Source organism: Cryptomeria japonica, chromosome 2 (assembly GCF_030272615.1).
Source record: "Cryptomeria japonica chromosome 2, Sugi_1.0, whole genome shotgun sequence".
NCBI classification, from domain to species: Eukaryota; Viridiplantae; Streptophyta; class Pinopsida; order Cupressales; family Cupressaceae; genus Cryptomeria; species Cryptomeria japonica.
Genome location: NC_081406.1, coordinates 280,363,869 through 280,381,682, shown reverse-complemented (window position 1 = coordinate 280,381,682; position 17,814 = coordinate 280,363,869). Strand labels below are relative to the sequence as shown.

The window sequence follows — 17,814 nt, the reverse complement described above, 5'->3', positions numbered from 1 at the left end:
ATATGAAGTTTCATCCTCCACAGCTGATTTACAGTCAGCATCATGCTCACCTTCCATAGTTGTTAAGGCAACAATCCCAAGGCCGCAATCAAAATCTTCATGTACTAATTCTCCCACATGAAGTTCATCAACTACTCCTGTCACCTATTGGTCCTCCACATTTGTTGTATTTGAATGTTGCACTTTAGTTGATGATACCATAGAAGATGGGATTTCAAATTGGGCTGAAGAAGAATGTGAAAAATCAATTCTAAACCAAGCTCATCTACCTGATTTTCTACTTCACGTAGTGCCACTAGGGTGGTCTCTAGGGTGTCTTTAGTGTTCAAGAGCTTGAAGGTAAGGGTGTCTACTTCTTCCTTCTTTCTCAATGCCTCTGAATAAATCTCTGAAAGATCAAGAAGATGATCTCGATCTGTAAGAAGATGTAGACAATCTGATTTCATTGTTTTCATCCCCTCCTTGATCACCTGCAAATGTGAAAATTCCTCTTCGAGTCCCTTTTGTCTCTTCTCTAATTGGACCTCCCAAAGGTGTTTTCAATCATCCCATACATGTCATCAAAGTGTGTTAGAGCTGCAACAATTTTATCTTCAGTGACTTTCAATTGACTCTCCAAATTGTGTGAGCCAACAAGTGTATGAGCAAAATCAGATTTGTATGATGAAGTGGTTGGTTGTCCTTGAAGAACTTGACTATCTTCCATGCCACCTTCTCTACACACTTGCTGATTTGGAACTAGGGCGGTGTTAGAAGCACACACAACATCATCCATGGAAACCTTCATTTCATTGATTTTGTCAAGCACAACCTCCAAATTTCCTACCAAGAAACTCAAGCAATCATTAACTGAAATAATTGATTCCTTCTCCTTAGAGATCACTGTGTCATTCTGCTGCAGCCTATCTCCCTCAGCAGTGTTCTCTTCTCTTATGGTGCATGCCTGAACACATGAAGAATCAACTTTATCCTCAAGATCAGCTTTTGTAAACAATTGATCATTCTGCTATAAAAAAAACTGTATTGGATTCATATATTTTCTGGTGGACCTCTTGAAATGATGACTAGAGATTTCTGGAAGTAGATAGAAAATCTTCATGTTCCCCTCTTCTAACCATTTCAGCTAATGCACGAATGATTAGGCTCCCAGACCCTTTTGCAAGAGGGATTTTGCTTCCTTAACTCATTCTTGTTGCTTCTTGAATTTTTTCTCTGGAATAACCCTTTTCTTTTGACTTTGGTTCTAATTTTCTATTTTCAGACTCTCCCTTATACTTGGATTTTATCATTGACATACCATACCCCTGGATGTCTAGGTAATTCATAAATTTGAAGAGTTCTTCTATCAACTCAAAAATTGACTTACTAGAAGTATTCATCTTACCTATTGGTTATACTACTCACAAACTCCACAGCATGGCAGGTTCTTAAGCTCTAATACCACTGAAATATCCCACCCTGGTCTGGATAATTTTTACACTCACTTTCTTAATTCAGTACTCAGACATTTAGACAAACAGTTTGCTTGGATGTGTGGAGTGATGTTTTAAATGTTGTTTGCAAGGCATGATAATTATTATTGTAGATTAGTGTTGCAAGAATTGCCAAGATTTCCAACTTCGAGATACATTCATTTCCATGCATTTAACTTAACAGATTACTGAAGTAAAATCAGGATAGTACTCAAACCAGAAATACAGTGAGCATAAATTATTTTCTGACCTTTCATATATTTTTTCAGAATAAGATTGATATCGTGGCACTTAGGTAATTGTTTATGTGTTTTTTATGCACATGCGAACACGGAATAAAATACCCAAAAGTATCTTATCCTCTCTTGAACAAAACTTCTCAAATGTGGAAGATAGGCTTAAGGATCACTTGAGACAACTCCAAGGTTCATAAATGTCAGGTCTTGACATGTGGATATGCACAGTCGGTTGATGTGATTATGCTGGAATCACAAGAGGACTTACATTGAATTGTTGAATGCTTGAATCGCTGGAACTTGATCATCTGATATTGCAATCTTGTGATGCTTTTCTGTCCTAAACTAGCTTGAGTTAAAAAAAGGGACAAAAGATGAAGGGTTGAGAAAGTCTATTCTAAGGCCTAGAATGTAAGAAGATAGGTGAATGATCAGATGGAATCCTACTGGGTGAGGTCTCACCATCAATTTGAACAATTTGACACAAGCTCAATGCAATCTTCTAAGGGATAATTCAAAGATATTCGAATTATTATCATCAAACATTGATCACCATTCAAGTTAATGCATAAACAATGGATTTGCAACAATTCGAAGTTAAGCTCATATCATTCCAATTGACCACGCAAGGCACACTTACAATCAGCAAGAGGCTAGTGGTATAAACTAAACGAATTCCACACAAATACATTCAACAAATTCTTCCATTCAATCTAATCAACATGAAAGCAAATTGAGAAGTAAAGACCATGAGACTTGTTGAAGTAACAAACCAAATTCATCATAACTTCAATGAAATCAATTGCTCTTTACAACAAGATTTGGCAACAATCTTTGCCTTCTCCTAATCTAACCTCTATTTTAATCTAGCTATCATCTTAGCTCTATTCACTATTCACTATTCTATTCACTAACTATTAACCTTTACAAATGAGAGATTTGAGCCTTTTATAGTGCTCTCAATACAATTCAATGGCTCGGATCAATTTGAGATCAATGGCCGAGATTTTACAATGAAAACCCTAATTAGGGTTTGTTACTACAAACTCAATTTTGGCCAATGAAATAATTACAACACTTTGGCATGACCAATGGATAATAAGGGTAGATGCCTCGAAGCTTGTGCCATCATGAATGAGTCAAGTTCATTGCATCTAGATGTGTTGAGGTGGAACTCCTCTGATTGGTGGGTGGGGACTGGATGATGACTAGGATTCCACCTTTAACTTGCACTTGTAGGCTTGATAGATCATCATGAAGGAATATTTCTTGATACTCATTATCCAGCTTCAGCGATGATGACGATGATCTTCTAACTTTGATTAACTCTTCTGAAACTATCCTCTTGAGGGCTCAATCATGGAGGTGCGAGGTATAGATCTTGTCTTCCTCTTAGTTTCGAAGTATTGATGTTGCCTTGGAACGAATTCTTGATGGCACAGCTGCTTCTCTGCTTTGGAATTCCTTCTCTGTGACTCCTTTCATGTTGTTGGCGTTGTGGATCGTGTCTTTGTGTAAGTGAATGCTTCTTGTGTAACCACCTTCTTGTGCTTGACTATGAAATTCTCTTGAGGATATCTTCCTTGTATCTTAATCTTGATGTTGAAATTTGATCCTTGAAAGACTTGTTTCAATCCTCCTCCAAAGTGATCTCCTTGATTTCTTTCTTCATCTCCTGCAAAACAAACAAATGAGCATCAAACACACATGATATATACCTTCTATATAACATCCTAGTTTGATATAATTATGTGATTTCATGTGGTTTGCAGGTTTAATAAGAGCATTTAGAGAGAATTTGCCTTCATGAAGGAGCACTTGAAGTTGAGGTCACTCTAAGGAAGGGGCACTTTGAAGTTCGCTCCCACCTTGATGTACATGGAGTGATCTTTGAACTTGCTTTTAACCATTCATTGATGAAATTATGTCAACTACCCTAAGGGAAGGCCTTTTGAACTTGCTTTTAACCATTCATTGATGAAATTATGTCAACTAACCTAAGGGAAGGCCTTTTGAACTTGCTTTTAACCATTCATTGATGAAATTATGTCAACTAACCTAAGGGAAGGCCTATAGAAGAATTTCACTCTGGGAGTGGAGGACATGAAGTTCGCTCCACTAGGCGAGTACATGAAGTAACCCTCTAAAATTGTTCTCTCCTGATCATGTTAAGACATCAAATCAGCTTAAGGAAATGATTTTTTTGGAGTTTTGCATCTTATTTTGAGCAAAAGAGACAAATTCACTCCCCTAGACCTAAACATGAAGTTCGCTCCCCTCCTCTTAATCCTGAAGTTCACTCCCCTCCTTTGATTCTTGAAGTTCGCTTCCCCCCTCTGATTCCTGAAGTTCGCTCCCCTCCTCTGATTCTTGAAGCTCGCTCCCCCCTCTCAATTTATGAAGTTCGCTCCCCTCCTCTGATTCCTAAAGTTTGCTCTTGTACCTTAGTTCATGAAGTTCGCTTTTAACTCAAAATCACTATTTCCTTGCATATGAAGTTCACTCTTGGAGGTCATCACATGAAATTCTCTCTCAAACTCATTCTCATGAAGTTCGCTCTCCATCCACAAAACATGGAGTTCGCTCTCCCATGCTCAAACATGAAGTTCGCTTAAGGAAATGATTTTTTAGGAGTTTTGCATCTTATTTTGAGCAAAAGAGACAAATTCGCTCCCCTAGACCTAAACATGAAGTTCGCTCCCCTCCTCTAAATCCTGAAGTTCGCTCCCCTCCTTTGATTCTTGAAGTTCACTCCCCCCTCTCAATTTATGAAGTTCGCTCCCCTCCTTTGATTCCTGAAGTTCTCTCCCCCCTCTCATTTATGAAGTTCGCTCCCCTCCTTTGATTCCTGAAGTTCGCTCCCCTCCTTTGATTCTTGAAGTTCGCTCTTGTACCTTAGTTCATGAAGTTCGCTTTTAACTCAAAATCACTATTTCTTTGCATATGAAGTTCACTCTTGGAGGTCATCACATGAAATTCTCTCTCAAACTCATTCTCATGAAGTTCGCTCTCCATCCACAAGATGTGAAGTTCGCTCTCCCATGCTCAAACATGAAGTTCGCACTCCCATGCTCAAACATGAAGTTCGCTCTCCTGTGCTCAAACATGATGTTCGTTGTCCTGTGCTCAAACATGAAGTGGATTTTGAATTGGAACTTTGACTTACCTTCACTCGTTTTTCTTCATTCCATGAGCTCAACCTTACAACTTTTAGCCATTCATTAATGAAAAATATGACAAACTACCTTTAGGAAAGGCCTCTATAGGAATTTCGTTCTGAGAGTGGAGCACATAAAGTAAATTTCGAGTCAAGACTCTAACTTTTCTTCGCTCACTCCCACTCACTCCGTTTGAACTCATGATGGGCTTTACTCCTCATGTGATCTAGACGTTACTGGAGGCTAACAAACTCACTCATTTCACACCTCACACAAGGCTATCCACCTGACTCCTGGCCTCTTAACCAACTATACCCCTCTAATGCAAAGGCTAATAGCTAAGGACTCTAACACTACCTAGAAAGCAGGAAAAAAGTGGGGGTCCCCATTTGCAATGGGGTGATGTTTGAATACCTCACAACAGTAATACCCAACAAAGAGCAGACTTGTAGATGCCACGATAGGGAATGTAAACAACTCCAATACTTGCTCAAGCTCTTTCCCACCTTCAGATTAGATGCACAAATCATATTGTAGACTAACATATGCTCCAGCTAGATGTGAAAAGCTACTCAGAATTTCATTTACTACTGTCATAAAATCCCAAAAATTAGAGTTTTTGGTCACATGCCAATGCTTGACTAAGTGCCCAACTTCAAACAAAATCCACACCCACCATTCATGAAAGCATAAAACTGCATATAAATTAATAAGTTGGAAACCCCAACACCTAGGGCACAAATCACTTATGCCCAGCTAACAAGAGAATTATAGAATTTATCTTCCAAGCCAAATCTTGCGAAATATCCAATAACCTTCAAATTTGTCATTGTCAAACACTCCACAAAAATTCCAGCTGAAATGTCCAACAATCTGATAATGAAGCGCAATGGTGAATTCAAATGAATCCACACTAAAGATGGATTTGGGTTTCTGTCCAAACCACCAAGAAACTCCAAGTATTTGCATCCTTAGATTTCCTATAAATGAAAGCCAAAACTCTCAAGCTTCTCAAAGAGAAATAAAATAAACAGTATATGCAAATGAGCTCCAAATGAGCCCTTTTATTATTTTCCAAGGAAGCTTCCAAAAAACCCGTTTAATTTTCCCTCTCTCCTCTCTTTAAATTTTCGTATTTACTTGCAATTGGGAATAATAATAAAGTGACCCCTTATATAATTTTTATTAGCATTAAGTCACTATATGAATTAATTATTATATTCGCCTTATATCTCCCTATATTGGCTTTTAACTAATGACTTTGAGATTAATATATTTAACTCTAACCCCTTCTCATAAAGTCATTTGATATGATTAATAATATTTAAGTCACGGCGGGTGATTGTGTGTATCCCCAAAGGATTAGTCTTGCCTCAGCTTGCCCCTTCCTAACCCCAACTTGGCAATAAGTAAGTCCAAGGTAAGGCGGGTTGGGCAATAAGTAAGACTTTAACAAATTAAATTAAATCATTAAACTCCAATAAATGCCAATAACAATTCATGACACTAATCCATCCACTTTCGAAATATAGATATGATGTCAACTAACGACCCCAATGACTTACTAAAAATAGTAAGTGTGGATTAAAGTGTCCTAAATAATCTCTAGAAGGCACACCACAAATAAACCGTGACACTAAATTGAAAAATGCTGAGATAAACACCAAAAGGTCAGCTAAAGAGCCATAGAACACCCTCAAAAAATCCCCTAATCACCATGGTAGCCTACGGGGAACAAAGTCATAGGCTAACTTCTAGAAATAGATGATGCTTAAAAAGGGGACATTACATTACGATCCACCCGTCCCAAATTTTGCTTGTCCTCGAGCAACTTCAAGCTTGAATCCACACCTCCCCATGTCTCTTCATCTGTGGCTTCATTTGAAATGACCTTGATATAATGTATGTCCTTTTCACAAACATCTATGGCCTAGTTGCCATGATTCCCTACGTGTGAAACATAACCTTTTTCTTCGCAGCTCATTTTTAGACATCTGCATCATATTTGTCTTAGGTGGTATTGTGTCCTTCTAAGGAGGCTTCTTTGATAGCCTAGGAATTGTTTGCTTGAGACACCATTTATCTTTAGTTATTGAATCTTCAAAATTCAAAGCCCTATTGATAGCTTCTTGTAAGGTGCTTGGTTCAAGTGCTCTTACTAACCCTTTGAGGGGTTCAGCCAAGCCTTCTATAAAGAAGACTGTAAGGCTTTTCTCTAACACATCAAAAATCATTATTGCTAGCCTCTGAAATTCTGCTACATAGCCTTCTATCAAACCCTCTTGCTTCAATTGTGCTAATTCTCTAGAATGAATCTTTGGATCCTTCCTATTGAACCTCTCCAACAATCTTTGGCTGATATCTTCCAAGGCAGTGATTGAATCATGCCCTTGGCTTACCAGGCCATGATACCACCATTCGTGAGCCACACCTTCAAGATGCAAGGTGGCGAATTTGAAGGCCTCTTCCTCAAGCATTGGATTCAATGAAAAATATGTATCTAGTTTTTGCAACCAAGCTCTTGCTGATGAGTTTCCAGATCCATCAAAATTTGGGATGGTAATTTTTCCCAATTGGTGTTGGATATCCTTTCTTTCTATATATCCTTTCCTCCCATGCCCAGATCCGTCAAAATTTGGGATGATAATTTTTCCCAAACGGTGTTGGATATCCTTTCTTTCTATATATCCATTCCTCCCATGCCCAATTGCTTTATGCATCTCATAATAGTCCCTGAAAGTCAGATCTACACAGATTATAGGGCTTAGAGCATAGTAAGCATCACGAAGTCTTGTCATGTCTCCCTCTAGATCAAGTTGTTCTTCCCCATTGCCTTCAACTATTTCTTTGTCAAGAAATTTAGCCTTGAACGTCATGGTATTAATTGAACCTCTTCCACCATTAGCTGAGCTTTTTCTCCACCAGCTGAAACTTTTATTCCACCTGAACTGCTGCCTTCAGCATCATTCAAGTGGGCCTATCAACACTTAGTTGCTGGCTCATTCCCCTTAACAGTTAAACCCTCTCCCTCATGGCATCCCTCGTCAATATTAATCTCTCTGATTTCTCTAATGAAATCTTGGGAATTTGCCTCTTCCCTATCACCGATTGCCTTCTTCTTTTCCCTTTGTTTGTATCTTTGGTCCCTGTCACTCATCAATCCACAAGCTGGCAGAAAAATGGCTCCAATACCACTAAAAGATACCAACTTTGAAAACAACTGTATACAACAATATTAAACCTTCTATCATTCTTCCTTCACCAAACACATTTATGTGATAATCTAACCCACAACTTAGCAAAGTCAGCCACTAGGATAACTGTCAAAAAGAAAGATAGGGTCAGCCCAAAAGATAAATTATTTAATTTTGTTATTTATTAATAAGATCGGTCCAAAAGATAATAAACTTAAGGTACACTAAAACTAAACCATAGTTCAAAGGTGACACGCACCTCAAAAATGGCAAGTTTCCAAAACGAGAAAATTTCGCAGAAGTAGGGACAAGGATAAAAGGTCCCCCACCACTCACAACATGCAAGCCCACTAGACACCACTACAAAAGCAAGAAACATCTTAGGCACACTCCTTATTGAAGATGTCCCTAAACCGTCTCAAGGTCATCAAGAAGCCCATGGGCGAGGCAGCAATAAAAAAAATAATAATGAAAAGTTTCTTTGTGTAACGATAACGATTTTGATTTGAGTCTAAGCTTTGAACAAAATGACAACATGATGGCATATACAAATGGTTGACCTTGGAAGGAAGAAGAAATATTCACACCATATTACAAGGAAAACAAGTTATTAAAATAGTTGTTACTATTTTAATTTACTCGAATGCATGCTCTCATCTTAACTTTAGGAAGTTAGTGATTGAATGTTTCTTAATTCCGACATCATTGACATCTCGGTTGTAGTAGAGTGGAGGAAACAATGATGGTGGGGTGGTGGTAGATGTTATCAAGTTTTCATAAATGTTTAAATTTCTGAATTGTTGTGAGGAGAATCTAAATATGCATAAGAATGTAAATAAAAAGATTCAAGAATGACAATATTTTTGTCTTCAACCACACAACCCTCATCATTTAGACTAGTCAGGCTCCCAACTTCATCAATAGCTCTTTGAAGAAGGAAGATTTGGTTAGAAATAATAAGGATTCATTATCAAAGAAAACGTGGCAATATGAAAAATGGCAAGTTTGTGTGGCATCATAGGCCTTAATTTGGGCTTGGTAGTTGGTGCTCAACCCCCTACCTTATATAACAATAGGGAATGCACCATAGGTATATATATATATAGACACATGTGCATGTGTGTATATATGTATACATATATATACATACATACACACACACACACACACATATATATACACATATATGTATATCTATATATGCATTTGTATATGTATGTTGTGTATGATCCACTGAGTTGTGTAAGGTAATGGGAACTTTTGAAAGTTAGCAACCAAGGTTTGAATCTCATTGTTTTAAGATGGTCTCGCACCTAATGGACTCTCTATTTGTGGTACATCATGATAATAGGGTTAAACCTGCAAGTACATTGAAATGCTTAAATGTCCATACATAGAAAAGTGGTGCAACCCAGCTAGTGCTCAATAATGTGTGTGTGTGTGTGTGTGCATGTGTGTGTGTGTGTATTAACCATTAAACTTAATTCTTACTAAACATGTGTTTTTTTACCTAGTTGCAAAGTCCTTTGGCAAATGCGTAGAGGTTAAAAAAATAACTCTCTTTGTGCCCTTATAATTTGCAACTCATCAAACATGATGTCTCTAAGGTTTTCATCGAGGCCCATTCTCACTATGCATGTGTTGAGCCCATCCACAACCTTCACATCTACTCTACATGAATTAGAGAAGTCAAAGTTTGAGCCCAATAGTGGGCAACAACAACATGAATATATTGGTGGAGTTGTTGGTTCCAACTCCCATCAATAATGTGCCAAATGGCTTCATATTTTTTTTTATTTGACATATACAAATGTTGGATTGCTTCTTTAGCCCTATCTATGGTCTCATATAGATACCCCTGAAGAATTTATCCCCATCCACCAATTGTGAAAACCTAACCAATAGTTTTGATGCCTAAAACAAGGGCATGTGAAATTGAAATCAAAAAATTAAACTAAATCAAGAAAAAAAAATATATTGAAAATCAACAAATTAAAGTATCCTTAATTTAAAATATCAACAAATTATTGTTAGTTTTAATTAGGGTGAAGAGCGGATTCCAATTGCCTAAAGCAACATTGGAATCCGCCCTTAAGGGCTGGGCCCTTTATATCTTCTAAGGATAATGTGTATCCTTTAGGGCTGGGCCTTTCTCACACGCCACTCTCTAATAAGGCCGACCCTATACCTCACGCCACCCTAAGGGAAACGTGTTCCCTCTAATAGGGCCAACCCTACATTACAAAAGACAATTCGCACAAAAGAAAAAGGAATAAAAGAATTGATGGCAAGCCAAACTTAAATATGTCCCTCGCCTCATATAAATAAAGAACAACTTGACCTCATTTATAACACAATATATATACTCTCTCATATGCGAATCTGCTCTGAAGTATAGCGAACTTAGTCAGTCATCTACTGTGCATAAAGCAATTCACATCTGCTGTCAAGGGGTAAAACGTTAGGTGTGATCATCTCCAGTAAAAGGGGCGAACTGCTGTCAAGAGTTAGGCATCAAAAGTGCAGATCAGGTTGCTGTCTGATGGAGACAAGAGTGCAGATCTGAGGTGCAGACCTGATACTGATCTGCCATCTATATCAGCCTTAAAGTGTGGCCATATCAGACCTCCTAAAGAGATAAGTGTTGTGATCAGAATATTGTCTAATTCATAATCAGATCTGAGGATCTATTCTTGCTGGGTTTTTCCTCATAAGAGGTTTTCCCAGGGTAATACTGTCTTGTCTCATTTCACATCTATTTTGACTGCTCTCTGTCATTCACTAAGTTGAATAACCTAACAGAAATTAATTCAATTCTAGTTATAAATCTACTTTCTGTTTCTTATTATTAATCTGAAAGTAAAAACTAAGAATTATAACATAATTAAATAGAATTAAAATGACAATGAAAAATAACCTTGATGATCTCTTTTGTGTATTTGGCAAAAGAATATTCAAAAATGGTCCCCATGATCCTCTTCCCTTTAGCCTTCCAAGAATAAGGAATCTCCATCCACCTAACGATCTCAAACACTAGCAAAAGAATCTTCAAAATTGTCTTCATGATCCTCTTCCCTTCAGCCTTCCAAGAATAAGGAATCTCCATCCACCTAATGTTCTCAAACACATGCTTAAGAGATGGTAATGGAGCTATAATACTTTTCAATGTGATGAAAATAGTCGTAAACCATGTGACTCCCAACTATACAAGCTACTTACCATTCATGTGATCTCTCATGAGATTCAAGCCCCATGGGTGGTTACAAATGTATTTTGTTATTCCGTGACTTTTCCACCACATTCTTCATCCATCCAAGTTTCACTATATCTTCAAGTGTAAGATCAATGCAATAGGCAATGAAGGGGCTTCATATAGCATTGGGTGACTTGCATCCAAAATTCTACTAGTTGCCACATGTAATTGCCTTGTCCATCACTACCTAGGCAACATTCTCCACTCAAACCTCCATCACCACCTCATCCAACAAGTTGCACAAGGTCTTGGCATTTTTTAGCACTAACCTCAACAACACTAATTTTCCTCCTAAAACCATAAAGAAGTTAATTAGTGTCATGCCCCGCCTGAGATGAGGGCTTAATACCGCCAATTGCAGTTATAAAGATGGCTGACCCATGGCCAACTCCTCATTATTTCTAGTCAACGGTTAATAAATAGAAGGCAGTAGTTATAATTAAGAAAAAAAAAGGAAGTCAAAAAACAATTAGAGTGTGGACCAACCCTATCTAAAGCAGAGTGTGGACCAACCCTATCTAAAGCAGAGCTTCTTTGAGAAGATTTAATAATAAATTAATTATGTTTAAATTAAGGCCAGCCCTTCTTAAAGTGTCACCTCTTTTGGTGAAGAGGTAAGCTGAGTGGTATAAAGGGGCGATCCAAGGAGGATGAACAAGACATAGGAAGGAAGAAAATTACGTGGATATAGTAGATCAATTAAGAGCAGAAAATCACAAGAATCTTTCAGATCTATAGAATATATACAGCCTTGTATAAGTGCAGATATATATGCAGAACATGTGCTAATACTTGTATTCATGCAGATCTTAAAGAAACATAGGTATGCAGATTTAAAATAAGATCATGCAGATTTGAAGGAGATCGAGTAATCATTCCAAATCAAGCATATAGATCAATCCAATCAGCAGCGATCAGCATCCAAAGACGGAATCAGCATCAAGTTAGATATGTCTAAATTGCAACAGCGGACTGAAAGTATATAACCTGCAATAATCTTAGATTCTACAATTATAGTAGTATGAAATAGTGGATTCAATAATTGTTGTGTGATAATGTGAAATGCATATTCTAAATCATTCATCTATCTACAACCCAGCAAGCAATCATGTGGAGAAGAGGAGGAAATGCAGGAAAGGGGAGCAGATATGAGATCACCATCGAAGTAGACTACCCCATGATGGATGTCCAATATGCCTGCCACTTGGAGCCAAGCAGGTAAGTGTCCGCTCTTGGGCTTAGAAAGGAGGATTTCCGGGCACCCTATTGTGATTTCCTTTCCAACCTCTACAATGGTTCATTGTTGGAGAAATCACAAGTCATAAGAGGATGAATAAGGAGACATGAATAGGGAGGACAGATGCAAGCACTCCACTAGGTAGACCACCCCATGCTGGATGTCCAATGTGCCTGCCACTTGGGGCCAAGGGTGAGTGTCCACTCTTGGGCTTAGTGTGAGGATTGCTTCGGGCCAACCTATCATGCTCCCTCATTCAAACCCTATTGTGATTTAAATTATTTAATACTAAAAATGAATATAGATGTGGTGACATCAATAAGGAGAGCAAAGACAAGCATTCCACTAGGTAGACCACTGCATGATGGATGTCTAATGCAAAGTTCCCAGACTCGGACTCAGCTCAGACTCGGCAAGGCTGACTCGACTCGTGACTCGGCAACGACTCGGCAATGACTCGGCAAAATAAAAAAACCCTTGAAATTAGGAGATTTTTAACAAATTAAAACTTGTTTCATGCACCCATTATTGAATAAAGCCCAATTATAATGTGTGCTAGCTTGTTATGCCATGAAAGGCATGCTGGTAGAGTATCTACTTGTTTGGGGCTTCTATTTAGTATTTTCTTTGGCCAAATTGAAATTTTGGGAGCACCAACATGAGACATCATGAACATCTTCACTTGGAAACTATAAGGAATGCTTGTGTATAGTAGCATTAAATACTGTGCTTTTTGAACTTAGGTTTTACCTTGGGACTATAGTTGACCTTCGTCTTTCTTGGACCTCTTAGTTTTTAGGCTATATATATGTTGGATGGAAGGGGGAATTGTGAGGCCAAAAGGGTTTGAAAATATGCTCCTTAGAGACATGTCCCTTGCCAAAAATAACCTTGTGCCCCATGGGGGGATTTTTTGGGATGTGGGGACAGGTAGGAAATGTCCCCAACTCACCCCCTTTTTTCAAAATTTTAAGAAACATCCCTGTTGTGAGATACTCACACATCGCCCCATTGCAAATGAAGACCCCCACTTTTTGCTTTCTAGGGTTAGCTCTTCTAGTTTTGTTGTTGGTTGTTTTAATGTCTTAGCCTTTGCATTGAAGGGATTGAGTTTCTCAAAGGTCATCAAATCAAGTGGATCTCCTCAAGGTGGAGTGAAGGAGGTTAGGTCAATTGAGTGATTAGGGGTTATTTATATCATTCCTAGGGTTTTTGTGTACTATCTGGTCACGCTTCAAGTTGCTAAATCAAACCTTGGTTGAATGCATAGTGTCCTCCTAGGTCTCGTCCCTTGCATCAAGGTCAGAGTGAACTCGCCTTAAAAGTCTGGAATGTCATCCTCATCCTGAAATGGCCTGAAATTTGACTAAGTCTGGAAATTTGAAGCATCCTCCAAAAACTAGATTTTGCATTATACCTCATGGAGGTCCAAAACCACTCTCAAACATCCTGACAATATATATGGAATATAACTTAATTGTTATATTCCATATATGAATCCTGACGGAGAGACTAACTTGTCAAACAAGTCAAAACATTGACCTGTCGTGGCCGAGTCTTGGAGCTTGGACTTGGCGAGTTTTGCCATAACTCGTCTGACTCGCGAGTCAGGAGAGTTATGGTCAAAACTCGCCGAGTCCAAGTCCCGAGTCAGCTCGACTCGCTGAGCTTGGCTCGACTCGCTGACTCGGTGAACTCGCCTGACTCGCGGCGAGTTTGGGAACTCTGGTCCAATGTGCCTACCACTTGGGGCCAAGGGGGATGATATATCCACTCTTGGGCTTGGTGTGAAGATGGCTTCAGGCCAACCTATCGTGTTTCTACATTCAAACCTGTTGTGATGAATATAGATGTAACATGACTTTCTAATGAATTATGATGATTATACATAATTATACTCATATGTGTAATTACTAACCCTAACAGAAACAATTGGTCTTATAAATTATATTTCCAATATTATATTATTAACTAACATGGTTACAGGATTTCAACCAGATTTATCTTGATAAAGAAATTTTATTGATAAAAGTATTGTCCATTTCTTATTTGAATGGAATTTGTGATTTTAGGGCAAAACTTAGGGCAATTCCAAAAAGGGGACATTACAATTAGGTGTGGTTTCTACCATTTGTCTACCCATAGAGTAAAATGTTGCAGCCCTTCTTTGTTCAAATTTATTTTTGTTCATCAACCAAAAGATTTGTAGTTTGTTTGCATCTTCCAACAATGATCCACTCGGCTCATAACAGTGTGTGCCTTGAACCCTTTATCTGCTACAATCAATGCAATGACCAATCCCTCTCAGTAAGGGCTTCTTGCAAATTAAATGTTATGCTATTGTAATACGAAAAATTGGCACATGCTAACTTATTCTAATTACCACTTATTCGTCAAAATTCACAATACTTGTATTAATTTATCTAACCAAGTTGAAAGTCAGATATTATTTGGCAATAGAATAAGCGTCTCTTTATTATTGAATTCTCAACTTTAAAGTTTTAGCAAAAAGGTTAAGAATATTTGTTAAAGATTTCAAATCTCTATAGCATTCATCTTCAATATTCAAGTTTATCAATGCAGGTTTCAGGGTTTAGTGTATAATTATTTTAGAATCTTTCCTTGTTTGATATAAAATAAAAAATTTAAACTTGAAAATCCTCAGGGAAAATAATTGATATATAAAAATTAAGGCAATTTGCTCTTTATATGGGCTATCATTACCATCTATGGTAGATTAAAGAGACTAAATTTTATCTGACAGGGACATCATAAATCTCAGAATGAAAGAAAATGAGAGTAAGTTACCTTCACTCTGTAAGTCCTAGGTTTCAACTGCTTGCGAATTTCTATCATTTTCTGCTCCTCTCTGTTCAAACGCATTGTCATCTGATAAGAATGCAGCAGTCCAGGAGTATCATAGAGCTTCGCTTTGGCAGGCAAAATGCCCCCAATTCTTATAATCCCCAATGTAGTGCCCGGAACTGCCGCCTCTGTCAGATGGGTGACCTTGCCTCGTTCCTTCTTCCCGATAGAATTTATCAGAGTGGATTTCCCTGCATTCTGAGCTCCAATAACCCACACATTCCCTCTTGGTCCAGCTGATTCCTTAATATGTGCAATCAGATTTCGCAGACCCAAATCCCTATGTGCGCTTACCAGAAAAACCCCACTCAACTTCGGTGCCCCTGCTGCTCGGGCACGGAGCCGAACCCACCTGTCCAGGGAAAAATTTAAGGAAAGAGAATTCTTTTACAACTATAGATAGTTGATTAATCTTTCAAATTCAAAGGACGTGAAAATGAAAGAAATGAATTTGCGTAGAATTGCGAAGATTAATATTAAACGCTTTTCCAAGGAAATTAATGTTCATTGGATATATAAATTTGACAAATAATTTTGAGAAAGGTTAATGATTGAGCAATCTAGTTGCTACAAATTTAAAAGAAGTTAGCCTGGACCTGTGCAATCGGGCAGGAGAAACCTGTCCGGGCAGCAAGTCTGCCTTTGTGGCCACCAAAACCAGTCGAAGCCCTCTCGACTTATGCAAGGCACCATTTAACATCTTCGCAGCTCGTCGAGGGAATGAACCGTCAAAATCCACGGCATCGACAACCATGACCACAACAGTCCGCCCAACGCCTCTAGGTTTCATCAGTCGACTGCCCATAGCAGATTCAAAGTCAAATTCAGGCAGCAAGTTCTCAGCCTTCTGGTCCTTCACATTGCCGTAATATCTGAGAGAGTGGCACCGTGCACAGACCACTACCATTTCTTCTTCTTCACGTTTTTTCTGCTCAGCTTTAGCTTTCTTCTTCCTTTCACTTTTTAAAACCTTTTCTTTTATAGTTTCTTCTGTGATGTTGCCATAACCTAGCCCAGCTGGTGCAAAAGCATCGAGTTGGAGTTTTCTTTTCCATTCCTCTTCTTCATCCACCAAAGTAGTCATATCCGACCACTCCTCCATATTTTCCCCTTCCTCGTCTTCGTCTTCTTCATCAATGATCTCACCATCGTCGTCTTCTTCTCCGAAGCCTTCATCGTCTTCATCTTCCCCCTCGGCTTTTAGAATCTTCTCTCTGTCTTTCCACAAAACCTTTTCTTCTAGAGTTTCTTCTCTAAAACCTTTACCTTTAAGTTCCGTCTTCCATTCTTCTTCGTCTACGTCGGTGTATTCATCTAAATCCTCTTCATCCATAATTTCATTAAAATCTTCTTCATCCACAATTTCATTAAAATCTTCTTCGACCGAATCCAGGTGTTCATCCTCACTATCCCATTCCTCTTGGAAAAATCCTCCATCGTCTTCTTCCGCTTTTGGGGTTTCTAAGACATCTTTCTGGATAGGACGAAGAAAGAAACCAGGAGCTTCAGGATCCTCGTCCTGCATGAAAACTCCGCAGCCGGGACATACCAAGCAATCGGCATCTTCGTCTCGCCCCTGGCTAAAACCCACAATGCCCTCCACAGCAGCCTCTCTGAAAGATATGTTTTCTGAAGTGGGGTTTCGTGTTTTAACATCTTTAGCAGCGCGGCAAATCAAATATTTTGAATTCTTTAAATGATGTGAAGAAATGTACGAAGATTTCCATGGACAACTTAAATTTTTGTTTGGACATAAACTTATTTTCGTTGTGGCGCATTTATTCGGTGGTGCGCTCAACAGCTTTGGAAACAAGGCGATGTCTAAAAGACGAACTGCCATTCTTACCTTGGCTTTAACCTGGTTGCTCTTCTTGCACGACCATTACAAAATGCTCGCTACTGCAACTCCGATGCCCTGCTATCGTAAGCGGTTAGGCTACTTCGCCCTTGCACTTATCCATACTGCAGAACTCCAGACATTGGTCTTATCCATGTTACAGAACTTCGTCCTTGCTCTTATCCCTATAAAATATTGCACTGCCTAAATAACTAGCAATTCGACTCACGGTTCAATCGGCAAGGTGATAATTTTGTGATTACTACAAATTTTGTTTAAAACGTTTAAAAAGTTTAAGTTTCTGTCAGCAGTTTGAAAATAATTTGAAGGTGGGGACAGTCTAAGTAAGCTGTTTGAGGAAATTAGGTTTCATAAAACTGCAATTTCTTAGTTAAGATGTATAGAAGGAGAGCTGATTGCATAAAAAGAGAGCTGATTAGAGTTATTTTTGGAGCTCTTGGTCGTTTAGATTGTTTGGTGTGTGGGCGTTATTAAAATCCATTCATTCATTCATTTTTATTTTTTTTCTCTTTTTGTCTCCCTTTTTTTTGTTAAGATAAAT

General features: G+C 38.4%; 1 protein-coding gene across 1 annotated transcript in view; it reads right to left on the bottom strand.

Moving 5' to 3' along the window:
* The window catches only part of LOC131030495 (GTP-binding protein BRASSINAZOLE INSENSITIVE PALE GREEN 2, chloroplastic), a 33,400-nt gene extending 15,920 nt beyond the window's left edge, over positions 1-17,480 (bottom strand). Inside the window, exons 1-2 of the mRNA XM_057961338.2 lie at positions 16,012-17,480; positions 15,359-15,767 (exon numbers count right to left, since the gene is read on the bottom strand). Coding sequence (XP_057817321.2) covers positions 15,359-15,767; positions 16,012-17,255 — 1,653 coding nt within the window. The 5' untranslated portion in view covers positions 17,256-17,480. The remainder of the gene's footprint in view (positions 1-15,358; positions 15,768-16,011) is intronic.
* Between the last annotated feature and the right edge of the window lie 334 nt (positions 17,481-17,814).